The sequence below is a fragment of the Myxocyprinus asiaticus genome, chromosome 13, assembly GCF_019703515.2.
Source record: "Myxocyprinus asiaticus isolate MX2 ecotype Aquarium Trade chromosome 13, UBuf_Myxa_2, whole genome shotgun sequence".
In the NCBI taxonomy this organism is placed as follows: Eukaryota; Metazoa; Chordata; class Actinopteri; order Cypriniformes; family Catostomidae; genus Myxocyprinus; species Myxocyprinus asiaticus.
This window is the reverse complement of record NC_059356.1, coordinates 23,861,788-23,877,354: the sequence shown is the minus strand read 5'-3', so window position 1 is coordinate 23,877,354 and position 15,567 is coordinate 23,861,788. Positions and strand designations below refer to the sequence as shown.

At 37.6% G+C, this 15,567-nt stretch overlaps 1 protein-coding gene across 1 annotated transcript; it reads left to right on the top strand.

Annotated features, from left to right (window-relative positions):
- The first annotated feature begins 3,302 nt into the window (after positions 1-3,302).
- Positions 3,303-14,994, top strand: LOC127450820 (Golgi SNAP receptor complex member 2-like). The gene is made up of 6 exons (XM_051715206.1): positions 3,303-3,489; positions 3,981-4,045; positions 7,148-7,256; positions 9,947-10,079; positions 10,253-10,393; positions 13,782-14,994. Exons 1-6 carry the CDS (start codon positions 3,461-3,463, stop codon positions 13,941-13,943), a joined length of 639 nt encoding a protein of 212 aa, XP_051571166.1. The 5' UTR covers positions 3,303-3,460; the 3' UTR covers positions 13,944-14,994.
- Positions 14,995-15,567: the final 573 nt, after the last annotated feature.

Genomic DNA, 15,567 nt, shown 5'->3' with positions numbered 1-15,567 from the left:
AAGCACAATTTTTTATTTATTTTTTTTCACAAAAATGTACAACACTTTAAGGATAGATATTTTGACTGGGAAAACAAGACAAAACACTAAAGGAATTGTCCACCCAAAAATGAAAATTATGTCAGAATGTACGTATCCTCACATTGTTCCAAACCCCATATGACTTTCTTTCTTATGCAGAACACATACGGAGGAGTGTTAATTCATATTTTAGTCCATCTTTCAATACAATTACAGCTGATAGTGACTCACATTAAAGCTTTAAAGGACCTAAAAGTATCATAACATTAGACCATGTGAGTTGTGTCTTATTCCTAGTCTTCTGAAGATATATGATAGGTTTACAAAGAAAAAAGAAAGTCATATAGGGTTGCACAACATAAGGGAAGGTATATTATGACAGAATTAAAAGTTTTGGATAAACTATCCCTATAGAAAATTATTTTTATTTTTTGCCTTGTTTATAAGAGTACCAATACCCTAAAATTGCTATTCCTTATTCTGTTTACCCATGTACACCTTAATACATACTTACACATCACAGACCTGTCTCTGGAGAATTTAGTGTGACATTGTTGAGGTTTAACCACAGGGGGAAAAACCCAGTGTAGAGAAATCAACGTCCCTTTCATCCCCTCAATCGTGTCAAACTGTGACGAACTCATCTTGCTCTTCATAGCCATGGTGTCTGTGTGAGATCTGTTTGCCTCTCCTGTGGAAAGTTTGATATCATTATTTTTGTCTGTGACTTCAGGCATGGGAGGCACCAGAACTGACTGTAACATTTTGATACAGGGTTGCGGAAACCAGCATAATTAGACAAAGCTGGGACGAGTGAAAGGAGCTGACAAAATCTAGCCCCGAGAAATTTTGTCATTATGTTCTTCCTGTCACTGACGCTCCATCAAGGGATGAAAGTCGACACACCTTCCCCCAGGCCTCAAGCTGTAACCATCCTATAAGAAGGATGGTATTTGGTTTTCATAAATGCACAATTGCTGGCTGATTCATGTCACACATTTTTTTAATTTATATTAATAGCTGTCATTTAAAAGGCTTTATGGAGAAGATTTCTGTGGTAATGCAACATGCAAATATCCTATGAGAAAACCACTTTAATTCATATTATTTAAGTTTAAAGCTGGCTACTAATTGCTATACACAATCCAAACATTCAGGTAGACAGATCATTTGAAGAATTTACTATGGCAACCATAGCTTCTGCCAAAATACATAGTTACCATTGCAAGAATTCATATCATGAATTCATGGGCCTCGGCCCTATGAGTCTATACTATATTGCAGTGTCTCAGCTGGTGGTTTGTGACCCAGAAATGGGTAGCAAGTTTATTCTGATGTCCATGAAGTGTCATAGACAGGACAGAATAAACTATGCTAAATGCAAATTATAAATGCAACCATATACTCATGAAAAGTTAAGACTGCAAAATAAATAGGTTTATCAGCCTAAAAAAGAAAAAGAAAAAAAAGAAAAGAAAAGAAAAGAAAAACTCTTCCCCTTTTCAGTATGTTGTTGTGATGTCAAAAGCTGTTCCCAATAATAATCTAGCTCTGAGGTTGTTAATCAATAGTACAGTATATTCTTCTGTTAAAACCATAATATGGGGTCCCTGTCAATATGTTTGTAACACAACTTTTTTTTTATAGTGTGGGGGTCCTCTGGCGGATCAGGGGCCCTCAGCAACTTGCTTAGTTTGCCTATTGGGAGGACCTTTTAAGAAATCATGCTTCATTATCTCTGATCGTGTATGAACTACAATCAAATGGAGCATTATGAATGAAGTAATCAAATTACAAATGATGGAAAAATATAAAACTATTAATTTGAAGTTGTTGCTTGTAAGTATAGAAGCAGTATATTTTTATTTTAATGCAAAATATTCAGATTTTGGCAAATATACAAGTAGTTTGAGAGTTTTAAGAGAGTGTGCTTCAACAGGAGCATATAGCCAGCCATCGATTGACAATCTTGGAGCTTCATGGTAGGTCTAGAAGTTGGTTAAAAATCAATTTTCCTGTTTTAAAAATGAATGGGATTTTTTACTTCCGGAACCAGATGTAATTGTCACTCGGACTCCCTACACTCTCAAAATACTGAATATCTGAATATTTTTCAATAAACTTAAATATATTGTTTATACTGTATATACTTACAGTATAATCATCAACATCAGAAGTTTTTAATTTTTCTATACGTTTTATATACTTATTTGATTACATCATTTGCAATGCTTCTTGGAACTGTAGTTCATTCCCTCATGAAAGATGCTAAGTTCAATTTTGTACATTTGTTTTCTGTCCGATTTTCAAAAAGTTTTTTTGCTTCAAATCAAAGTTTGTGAAGTTGTGATTCACCTTTATAAAACTCAAATGGGAAAAAAACTGAATGGGAAAAATACTTCCTGAACCAAAACAGCTGAAAAAGTGGCCAGGTCTCTCCTCTTCACAATAAATAATGACGTGTTTGAGTTTAAAAGGTGTAAGAAGCTTTCTTAATCTTTCAGTCATTTTGTTTGTTATATTTTTTTATTAATTATTTTTTATGACAGTGATGGCCAATTCTATGTTACCAGTTTTATTGTAGAAACAACTGGCTGAAAATATGGTTACCATGGTAAATTTTAACAGCTGGGCATATTTTCACTTAGAAGATGAAAGTTATAAAATGGTGCAAAGATGTCCTGTGTTTTTTCCATTCTTGCTTAAAGGAATAGTTCAACAATGAAAATTATCCCATCATTTATTCACCCTCACGCCATCCCAGATGTGTATGACTTTCTTTCTTCTGCTGATCACAAACAAAGATTTTTAGAAGAATTTCTCAGCTCTTAAGGTCCATACAATGCAGGTGAATGGTAACCAAAACTTTGAAGCTCAAAAAAGCACATAAAGGCAGCAAAAAACTATACTATAAATCTTCACTTTCATTCTCACCAACATGTTTCATATTGCTTCTGAAGATATGGATTTAACCACTGGAGTCTTTTAGATTACTTTTAAGCTGCCTTTATCTGCTTTTTGGACCTTCAGAGTTCCAGTCACCATTCACTTGCATTGTGAGGACCTACAGACTGAGATATTCTTCAAAAAATATTTGTTTGTGTTCAGCAGAAGAAAGAAAGTCATACACATTTGGGATGACATGAGGGTGAGTAAATGATGACAGAATTTTCATTTTTGAGTGAACTATCCCTTTAAAAATATGTATTGGGAAGCATCACCTCTGTCGGTGGCGCTGTTTTCTTGTCCAAAGCCGCGTTTAATTCAGTCAGGCAGGTGAGAGGGCGCCTAAAAGAGGTCCTTTTTCCTGGTGACGTGTTACGTTCCTTTGACAGCGATATGTGAAAGTAAACGATAACGAAAGAATTAAAACGCTGCCTAGCTTTCGATTAAGAGGCTTTTACTGTGATATTGGTGACGTCTTCTACCGTCAAAGAAGATGGAGACGCTTTACCATCAGACCAATAAGTGAGTTTGTTAATGCTGTTTATGATAATCATTTGCTAGTTAGCTAGATTAGCTGTAAACAACATTTCTCCAAAAATGCCTAATGTGTTTTATAAATTCCCTCTAAACACATCTAACAATAAAAAGCTCGTTGGAATCTGCTGTGTTGAAATAATAAACTGACGCCATCTGTTACAGGAATAAGTGTAGATGATATGGAAGATTTCTCTATTTTATTCTCTAATATTGATCTGATCATTTATTTAGGTGTTTCACCTTCAATTTATTAGTCTGCCAGCTTTATGGTGTCACAGTGTCTTGACCAACACTGACTGTTAAGCACTTGATATGTAGAGATGCAAGCTGAACTGTATTTTTATTTTGTTTTTATTCAAGTCTGAAGTGTTCTTATGTCTCTTAAAAAACATTTGAATAATGGCTTTCACGAGGCACCGTATTTAGCCTATCTCTCTCTCTCCCCCCTTTCTCTCCTCTGTGTCTTTCACAACCAGACATATCCAGGAGGTTCAGTCTCAGATGGGACGACTGGAGAAAACAGATCGCGAGTCAGTCCACTGTAAGCCAGTGTGTGTATGTGCTTGCAACAGTGTGAATTAAGTCTTCTCATGCTGATAGCCCATGATCCTATAAATAAGATATGGTTCTCAAACAGATTCCTAAACAAAATGACAATCACAGATAGGCAGTTTGATATATATTTCCTTGCTGTAATATTAAATCTGTAATATTTTTCAATAATAGCAAACCTCCTATCTTAAAGCAAAGAAGTTTCAAAAATGAAAATTCTCTCATTATTTATTCACCCTCATGCCACCCCAGATGTGTATGACTTTCTTTCATCTGCTGAACTCAAATGAAGATTTTTAGAATAATTTCTTAGCTCTTTTGGTCCATACAATGCAGGTGAATAGGTGCCAAAATTTGGAAGCTCCAAAACTCACATAAGTTAGCATTAAAGTTATCCACAACACTCCAGTGATTAAATCAATGTCTTCAGAAGCGATGTGATAATTGTGGGTGAGAAATACATCAAAATGTAGGTCCTTTTTTTTTTTTTTTTTTCCTAAAAATTCTCCTCCCTGCTCAGTCAATCTCCGTTTTAACTTTCACTTTCACATTCTTCTTCTTGTGATCCACATTCTTCATGCATACACAACCTACTGAGAAGGGAGAATAATTTCTTGCAAAAAAGGACTTTATTATTGATCTGTTTCTCACCCACATGTATCATATCACTTCTGAAGACATGGATTTAATCACTGGACTCTTATGGATATCTGCAGATGAAAGAAAGTCATACACAATTGGGATGGCATGAGGGTGAGTAAATCATGAGAGAATTTTCATTTTTGGGTGAACTATCCCTTTAATTTCTGAGCTTCTGCCTTACCTTGTCCTGCTCTTAATCACAGCTTGCAACAATGCTGTGTTCACGTTTCATCGGTATTACATTAATTATGAGATGATTCATATTTAAGAACTGTTTTACATCCTCAGACCCAGAAATGATTCGTTTCAATGGCAGCACAAATAAAGCCCAAATTAAACGTATGCTTTAAACCTATGCCGTAGCCTGTATGTGGTGGTCTATGCGGTCGTTTGCATTTATAGCTCTGTGTCGTTCTGCCAGTGCAGAGACAAAATGCTAGATTATTACTGTGTGAATATGCAGAGAAAATGCCTTAATTTCTGAAATTATTATAACATTTCATGAATAAACAAAAGCAATGTAATTCACAGATTCAAAAGTATTCATTAAATGTTTTTAGCTAGGGGTGGGTAAAAATATCTGTTTTCTGATGCATCACGATCTTCTTTTGAATGATCTCGATATTGATTCTTAGCTCGATCATTTACTCTATTTGCAACCCTCTACTACAATGAGAGGAAATCACATGCATTTGCAACCAAATTTCACGTTACGTGACTTAAGTGAATATATTTGGCAACTGGCTGGTAAATATTTTGATTTCACTCACAAGCGCAGTGAAATCCTTTTATGCGTGTTGAAAGTAAAAGTTGTTCCGTTCAACGTGTCCAAAGACGAGATTCACGGAATCCATTTGTCATTGAATAGTGTCTTTTAATACCCTTTCTGTGCTCTACAGTCAGTTGTTGTACAAAAACAACAAAAAGGAAACAACATTTATTTCTAATCATGCATAGCACAGATGAGATTCAAGTCTCTCTCGTTTATATGCACTCATTTACAGATGCTCTTTACAGAACTGCCGGCTTCTTAAACAGACAGTACCGGTTTTTAGCACGTGTTCAACAAATCAATGTACTGTATATACTTGTAAATAGTAAATAATTATGCAGTTTAACAATAAACATGTAACAAAATATTATGCTATATAATATCATAATTATTTATTGAATACATTGATTTGTTCATTTTTAAAAAGCTATTAGTAATAGCTATAATTAGTAAAGTTATTATTAATGTACCTAGTTAGAAGGTCCCCTGTATTATGAACAGCATTAACTAGGAGAGTCTTTATGTAAGCATAAGGGACATTATAACTGAAATATGAAGCAATATTGAATTGAATCCATCTTTTTTTGTCATCCTTGGGAAGGGACTCTGGTTACAAAGCAGACCAATCTCAACTGTTGTGATCTGTGTGGAAACGGCGCATAATTTCGGCTTTGTTTACGACGACAGGAAAATACTTCCTTTCACTACATTAATTCTCCTCTATATTCTCTTGCCAGCTAATGGAATAACTAAGAAAGTGCAACAGGTAACAGTGGCTTTAATAAAATTATATATAAAACAGTAAAATATGTTGAGGTAGCCTGCTGACTACATTTAATCTTGGTTCATGGTCATGTGAAGTGTCAAGATCAGTTAGCAGCTGTCCCACAGATCTAGTAGGAGACTTTATAGGAGTCTGCGGAGTCAGCATGGTGCCACCGGCCAGCTGATTGATCTGTAGAGGTGGAGCTGAGCACTGAGAGCCAGGCTGGTGCCACAGCAGGAAGGACAGGGTGGAGTAATGGGGTGGGGGGCGAGAGCTGACAGAAAATGGAGAATGGGTGTTGGAGAGGAAACTTGCGGAGTGGTTTGTGTGTGTGTGTGTGTGTGTGTGTGTGTGTGTGTGTGTGTGTGTGTGTGTGTGTGTGTGTGTGTGTGTGTGTGTGTGTGTGTGTGTGAGGTTGTGTTGTGGCTGAGTCATGAGTCTGGATAGATAACGGTCTCAGTTAGGCAGCCACCTATGCATACTGATGACATCATATGAGATGTCATAGGAGGGAAGGATGCGTAATATGTGCACATGTTGGTGTGTGTGAGAGAGAGTGTGATTGTATTTTCTCAGTGGGTGGGGGAAGTTTCTGCCCAAGAAAATGTCTGATAAAAGTTTCCCAGCAGTCTCAGGCTCTCTCCTAGGAAACTGCACTAATTCCTAATCAGTGTATATGCCTGTCAATGCTTAACTCTGTCTGTAAAATGTACACTGCTTTGTCAGGGGATTTAAGCTGGCTGTTGCTTATTTACTCTAACTCTGAGTGTTTTTTTTTTTTTTTCATGTGTTTATTCATTGTTATTTGAAGGAATATTCATTTGAGCGTTTTTTTTTTTTTTTTTTAAGGGGGATGAATGGGATAGAATTCTTATTTGTGTTCTTATGTTAATGTTTATATATTCCTTCAGTATTTGAGAATGAACTACAAGCCAGAATTGATCAGATCTTTAACCAACTGGAGCGACTGGAGATTCTAGCAAGCAAAGAACCACCAAATCGGCGCCAAAATGCCAAACTGTGAGTGCATCATCAACCATGTCCATGACAACTAGTTATTCAATCATCCCTGACTAGAGCTGTCACCATTATGAAATTGTGCTGACAATTAATTGTCAAACAAATGATTCTGATAATGGAGATTAATTGTCATACAAATTGTCATACTACTTACAGGAATGTTCGGGGTTTAGTACAAGATAAGCTCAATCGACAGCATTTGTGGCATAATATTGATTACCACAAAAATTAATTTTGACTTGTTCCTCCTTTGAATATGAATATGGCCAATTTTTGGAGGGTTTAAAGGCAGAAATATGAAGCTTATAATTTTATAAAAGCAATTACATTAATTCTTCTGTTAAAACTCATGTATTATATGAGCTGTAAAGTTGTTTAAATTATCATTTTTACAGTCCTTTTAGGGTTTGTTGAAATTACATCATGGTAACGAAGTTGTAAAATTAGTTATAACTTTACACAGAAAAGGTTAGTAAGTGATTTTATCACACTAAAATCATGTTTACACGTATATACTTTGTCTTGTGACTATACTTTTGAAAAAGTATTTTAATGTTCAAAAATTGGCCAGGTTCACTTCTATTGTAAGTGCCTCACTGTAACCCAGATTTTTATTTTTTAAAGAAAAGGAGGGATGAGTCAAAATAAATTTTTGTGGTAATCAACATTATGCTACAAATGCTGTCGATTGAGCTTAACTCAAGCATTTGAACCTGGAGCATTCCTTTAAGGCATGTTTATGTGTGCTTCATACACCGTAAGAAGTCATTTATTCATATTTAACTTGAAATCATATAATAAAATGGGGATATACAGTATGATTTCCTTTAAGACTTTAAACACTTTATTCAAACTTTCAGGCTGAACCCAGCCAACCTGAATAGCTATTATGCATCACAGCGCTTCGGAAGTTGTTAGTGGGCTCAGTAAGACGGTCTGAGTTCATTTGGAGTGCTCACATAATTCAATAAAACTGGAAAATGAAACACAAAAATTTACCTTTTCATGGCATTTCTGTATTCGCTTGAAATTCCTTTACTTGTTTAGTAAAATGTGATTAAAATCTTAAGTGCAAAATAATTGTGGTTATCTTAAAGAATCATGGTTAGATGAAATAATCGCAGCAGGCCTATCCCTGACATATGCCAGCTGCACAGAAGTACGCTGGAGAGCTCACCCTCACAGAAACCAGGTCTTGCCACCTTACACATTAATAAGTAGGATTCCAGCGCATGTTATACTGAGTGGAGTCTTGGTTCAAGGCTGGATTTCTTCATAGCCCTGTGGAGTGAAATAATTTGTCAGATGATGAAATTAGAATCAAATTTGATCTGTAATAATAACCAAAACAGAACCAGCAATTCACTTTATTAAAATATTAAGTACATTTATTAAGTATGAGGAAGCTTGAGGTGGATTAAAGAGAAAAGGATAGGGCTGTTGTGGGCTCGTAACCCAAAGGTTGTAGGTTCAAAGCCCAAAAGGTTCATGGGCTACCACCATCGTGTCCTTGACAAAGAACCTAAGTTTGCTCCGGGGAGATTGTACTTTTAATTTTATTCAAAATGTACAGTAAGTGGCTCTGGATAAGAAAACGTCTTCTAAATGAAGAATAATGTAATGTGACGTGAGGTGATGAAGGTGAGGAGTGTTTGTGTTGTGCGTGTGCCCTGTGGCAGTGGGCTCCAGTGAAAACATTCTGTCAGTGACCACGTCATCACCAGCATTCCTGCCCTGTGTGGCAAAGCCTGGCTACAACATTGCACAAACAGACCTGAGGCCAGCACACCTGAGACACCCACTCAATCACTCACTCAGAAGACACCAAATAGCATAAAAGACAGACACATCCTGAAGAGTGCCTGTACGTGAACGTGTGGATGACCTCAAACACATTCTCTCCCTCTTACACACATGGAAATGACAATCACAACCCAGACAAACGATGCAAATCTCAGTTTTAATGGAAGTTTTCAGTTCAGGAAGTGCACTTGTCATACCGATATTTGTTCTTGTTATTAGCAATATACTGTATGTTCCATGTTTAAAGGTTCACTCAGTATTTTTTCCCCCTCATTTAAAAAGTTTACTTCTAAAGAAATAAGTAGTAATTTTGAAACATATGTATGAAATCATGACCACCCATGTGAGATGAAGAGTTCAGTCATATCAGTAACCTTATAAAAGCTGTTTTATTCTACATGGGGTGGGGGCGCTCATGGGGGCAGCCATGTTAGGATCACATGACCATCTGAATACTTCTCGCTTAATCACAGTAACTGCCCTGTTATCTGACATTTTCATTCATGGATTAAATTAATCCTGCCTACTGTGCATAGTGAATTTGGCAATGGCACTGGTAACTGAAAACTACTGTGTTTGAATGATGCAGCATCCAGGCCACTAGGTGTTAGTGTAAGCTAAAGTAAGCTACTTCGACATACTTAAAAAAAAAAAAAAATTACTGAGTGCACCTTTAATTATTCAAAAAGCCCTCAATGGTCTAAATACAATGTGAAAAATTCTGTTTATTTTGCAAAAAGCTTTTAGCTTGTACTGATTGAAAGCAACAGTGTTTTTGTTTTCTTATGACTGAGTAAGTGTTCTGTGACTAGTGCATCAACCAATAAGCCCTGCAGGCTGCTGTGTGGTCAAAAAGACACTCTCTTCCTCTGTTTTTCTTTCTGTAGGCGTGTTGATCAGTTAAAGTATGACATGCAGCATCTACAGACAGCCCTGAGGAACTTTCAGCACAGACGCTACGCTCGTGAGGCACAGGAGAGAGAGAGAGATGAGCTTTTGAGCCGAAGTTTTACAACTAATGTTAGGCCACAAAGACTCCCACACAAAATATTTCGAAACTCTAATACTGATTTGTTTACTTGTAGATTATGCCTAGAATGTCTTATAACAGCTTTACCACTGGATTATTTATGGATGTTGTACTGCTAAGATTAATTTGACACTATTTTTTATACATGTGTGTTTATATGTAGGACGCTGACACCTCCATCCCCATTGATGAGACCCTGCAGTTCAATACCAGCCTTCACAATGCTCACAGAGGAATGGATGATCTTCTGGGCTCAGGCTCCGGTATCCTTAACGGCCTAAGAGAGCAAAGAAGCACGCTCAAGGTGTGTATGAGATGAGAGGATCTCACAATATAGCGTGGATTTATCTATAGCTGAAATAACCGTGATGTCGCACAGCGCTTTCAGGTTCTTCAGATCAGCAACCTTTAATGGTGGATTTGAGCAGCACTGTGGTTTTAATAATCTGTTAACAAATAATAATGTAATAATATTTGTTGATGTTATTAAAGGGATAGCTATGGTTTATTGTGAAGATACTGTATAACCAGATTTAACTTTGATTTTGTTGGACATGTAACTAGCTAATGAATATACATCCTCACACATTCGAAAAATATGATATACACCGATCAACCACAACATTAAAACCACCTACCTAATATCGTGTAGGTCCCCCTCGAGCCGCCAAAACAGCTCTGACCCGTCGAGGCATGGACTCCACATGACATCTGAGGGTGTCCTGTGGTATCTGGCACCAAGACGTTAGCAGCAGATCCTTCAAGTCCTGTTAGTTGTGAGGTGGGGCCTCCATGGATCGGACTTGTTGGTCCAGCACATCCCATTGATGCTCAGTTGGGGAGATCTGGGGAATTTGGAGGCCAAGTCAACACCTTGAACTATTTGTTATGTTCTCAAACCATTCCTGAACAATTTTTGCAGTGTGGCAGGGCGCATTATCCTGCTGAAAGAGGCCAATGCCATCAGGGATTATCGTTGCCATGAAGGGGTGTACGTGGTATGCAACAATCTTAAGGTAGGTGGTACGTGTCAAAGTAACATCCACATGAATGCCAGGACCCAAGGTTTCCCAGCAGAACATTGCCCAGAGCATCACATTGCCTCCGCCAGCCTTCTTCCCATAGTGCATCCTGCTGCCATCTCTTCCCCAGGTGAACGACGCACACGCACCCGGCCGTCCACATTATCTAAAAGAAACCGTGATTCTTCAGACCAGGCCACCTTCTTTCATTGCTCCATGGTCCAGTTCTGATGCTCACGTGCCCGTTGTAGGCGCATTTGGCGGTGGACTGGGGTCAGCATGGGCACTCTGACCGGTCTGCGGCTACACAGCCCCATACGCAGCAAGCTGCGATGTACTGTGTGTTCTGGCACCTTTCTATCATGGCCAGCATTGTTTTTCAGCAATTTGTGCTACAGTAGCTCTTCTGTGGGATTGGACCAGACGGGCTAGCCTTTGCTCCCCACGCGCATCAATGAGCCTTGGGTGCCCATAACCCTGTCGCCGGTTCACCAGTTGTCCTTCCTTGGACCACTTTTGGTAGGTACTAACCACTGCATACCGGGAACGCCTCACAAGACCTGCCATTTTGAAGATGCTCTGACCCAGTCGTCTAGCCATCACAATTTGGCCCTTGTCAAAGTCGCTCAGATCCTTACGCTTGCCCATTTTTCCTGCTTCCAACACATGAAATTCAAGAACTGACTGTTCACTTACTGCCTTATATATCCCACCCCTTGACAGGTGCCAATGCAACAATGCAAATGTTATTCACTTCACCTGTCAGTGGTTTTAATGTTGTTGCTGATCAGTGTATGTGGCTTATAAAAATAAATACTACCATCTGACAAGCAATATGCATCTTTACTGCTTTTTGGTCCTCTTACAGTAAGTAAAAATATTTGACTTATTCAATATTCAAACTTCATAACAGCCGATTACGTACTGCATTCAAAATAAATGCGAAGACATATTTTAAAAGTGTAGCATTTTTTAGTCGCATATCCTTTCACAAACAGCCAGTATGCGCTGCAGTGGTGGAGATGGGCTCTGGTTCGTCCCGCTTGATCTTACAAGATGGTATAAGATTATATTTGGCCTTATATCTGTCACAGCAGTTGCGCTTAAGAAATTAAAAACAGCTGTTTGCGATCAGTGTGTGTGCAATTCCTTCATGAAAAGTTCAAATATATCAACTGCAGCTGCAGTGTAAATGGGTCTTATTAAAGCAACGCAATAACAATGACAGTGATTTTCGAAATATCATAATTTATGCCATATCCTGTGTGTGTGTCCTGATCCACCGATCCTGAGGAAAATCTAAAGAAGCCCAAATATCCAGTTATTTTTAATCCAACCAACTGCACTTTTGGGGCATTTTCTGCCCCGTTTGAACAAAGCTCCAACGGAAAGCAGTTCACTATTGGGGTACCAACAGAAACCCGAAACGCTTCCGCTGAGCATTTATTTGTAAACAGTAACTTAAAACAGCATTTTTTTTTAAAGGGGAATCATTCCTTTTTTTACCCTTTTTTTTTGTCCTTTCATAACTTCCTAGATTTCAAATAGACATCATGATAATTGCTGCCAGAAATTATTCCCATAAACTTGTGTGACCTTTCACAGTATCTTGTTTTTCCTGACTGATAGACTCTTTTTTTAATTTTTTTTTTTATATAATGTTACTTTGATTTTTACTTCATTAGCTAGGACCAAAGAGTTTCTTGCATAAAATGTTTTGCTTTTAAAACATAGCTTAAAAATGAAGTGAAAACCTTCTTTATTAACAGGTTTGTTACAGCACTAGTTTCATGGGTTGTCTTATCAGATTTAAAATATGCATATTGTTTTCTTGGATTGTTCATATAACTAGCAGAAGGGAGGTGTTCTCTTAATATGCAGTGATTAATAGAGAATACAGGAGAGAGGTGTGTAAGCAGAGGAATGTTGAGTGTATAGAGGTTAGTGTTAATAATAGGTGTGCAAGTTTGAGGTAATGCAACCACATATAGACACTGACACTGTGTTTCCAGGGAGGAGTGAATGCTCTTCCTGAAGCTCCTCTTGATTAACAGCATCCGTGAGAGAGTTTCTGTGACTGTGTTTTTGGGGGAAAGGGGGGTGATCTGTACCTCAGATATTTGACTGAGTGTATAGTTCACCCAACAATGTAAATTCTTTTAGAAGAATACCTCAATTCTGTTGGCCCATTAAATGAAAGTGAAGGGTGATCAAAAGTTTGAAGCTCCAAAAATCACATAAAAGCAGCATAAAAGTAATCCATATGACTCCAGTGTTTGAATCCATATCTTGAGAAGCGATATGACAGGTGTGGGTGAGAAACAGATCAATATTTAAGTTTTTTTTTTACTATAAATCTTCAATTTCACTTCCACATTCTTTTGTTTTTTTGGTCATTTGCATTATTTGTGCATATCACCACCTACTGGTAGGGGCTGGTCAAAGGTGGAGATTTATAGTTGAGTGGACTTAAATATTGATCTGTTTCTCACTCACACCTGTTATATCACTTCTAAAGACACTTATTTAATTCCTGTAGTTGTATGGATTACTATGTGATTTTTGAGTTCTGGGCACCATTCACTTGAACTGTTTGGACCTGCAGAGCTGATATAGGTGTATAATGACTTCTGAGAGTCTTGGTAACATCTTGCTCTTTCTCTCTTTTAGGGTACCCATAAGAAGATGTTGGATGTTGCAAACATGTTGGGCTTGTCTAACACTGTCATGCGTTTGATTGAGAAGCGAGCATCGCAGGACAAGTTCATCATGATTGCTGGAATGCTGGCTTCTTGTTTTGTCATGTTCCTGGTGGTGAAATACCTTAGCTGAACCTTCTGACCTTTAGCCGACCTACTGTCTTGGAGGAGCTCATCAGTGGCACATTCCAGCTCTTATGGACCTTTTTGTGAAAATTCAGTTTTTAATTATAATCAGATCCAATTCTAACTTACCTCACTTGTGAAAAAAATAGTCAAATTCAGTCACTGTTATGGTGTAGTAAAGTCAGTCTCATCTCTGCCACTGTAATGCTTAATCCTTTATAGTTTCGGCAGTGTTTTGATTTCTTTCATCACCTGAGTAGACCTAAAAATCTGCTTGAACAAGCACACTGGTGCTACAGCACCTTATTTTGAAATCTCTACTGCTAATAACTGAAGATCTCTTGACTTACGTCTTTCTCTTTGTATCGCTGTTTTGCTGTTGCTCATTGTATATTAGTATCAGAGCGGTTAGTGTTTAAAATTAGTAAATTACAACATTTTCAGCAGAAAGGATTAAATAATTTGTCCTTTATTCTGCCTCTTTATTGCCACCCTCTGGACATCAAACCCTGTGTTTGAGTCCTCAGTCTTTGAGTATTCAGTGCTGTGCTGGAATCTACTGTATTGTTTATAATGCCTCTAAACCTTACTAGGCTGTATACACTAAAATGTTTCTGGGCACACACAAAAATACACAAAACTATGCCCTTGTTTGTAATCTTAAAACTGTGTCAGTGTATGCGCCTGAATCCAAGCAGGGGTCACAGCCCCTGGCTAACAGGAAATTAGATTTTTTATTGGACAGCTGCTGCTTGATTTGCCACTTTGTATGCTCACTTTCACATACACTCAGGACCCCAGCAAGCCTCAACAACGTCCTCCTAGAACAGTTACAGTATACATGACATCTGTCTTATATACCCTGAAATTCACTGAAACTAAATCTGCTTCCAGGCCATAGAGTATGCACTGCATGTGCAGTGGGCAGGTAAGTCAACAGACTTCAGTTTTTAATCCAGTTGTTAACATGAATTTATTTTAAATGGCATTTGCTAAAAATTCATAATTATGAAAACATTAACACTGTTTGTATTCTATTAAACACTGAGTTGCCCTGACAGTACTCGTAAGACTTGAATGATTAACACATTTGAAGGTAACTTCTCCAAAACATAGTTCTTGCTGTATCCTCTTGGATGTTTTTGCAACATATCCTGCTTCCTGATCTGAGGCAATGGAAGCACCCTCCAACGGTGCCATCTAGTGTTTAAATCCAATAATATTCTGTAGTTGATGCTGTCAAAACATGAGTAAACATACACACACTTGCAATAGAGGGATCGATGTTAATTTACTATGTACAACCATGTTCTGTGCAAAATAGTCAAACACAAGCACAGGTGACCATCAACTTTGAGTTTGTTAATTTATCTTGGCAAAATGTCATATCTTTCAGCTGTTTTCTGGGGTTTTACCTAGCAAGGGGATTGTTGGGTAAAATATCTGCACATGAGAAATGTGCCAAGCAGTTTTTGTTTCCAAGCATAATTTTTTGTTACATTACAGATTAAATCAGTTTTTACAAAGCATACTTAGCCATGTCTAGCAAAATATGATACATGTTGGTGAATTGCCACTGTTAAACCATGTAAAATTATTTGGTCTAAGATTAAGCCGGAGTTATTAAATGA

What these genes read in the sequence shown, in the direction of transcription:
- LOC127450820 (XM_051715206.1), top strand. Translation starts at nt 3,461, where the DNA reads ATGGAGACGCTTTACCATCAGACCAATAA. An exon ending in AGATCGCGAGTCAGTCCACT is followed by an intron (nt 4,046 to 7,147) that starts GTAAGCCAGTGT and finishes ATATTCCTTCAG; the next exon opens with TATTTGAGAATGAACTACAA. An exon ending in GCCGAAGTTTTACAACTAAT is followed by an intron (nt 10,080 to 10,252) that starts GTTAGGCCACAA and finishes GTTTATATGTAG; the next exon opens with GACGCTGACACCTCCATCCC.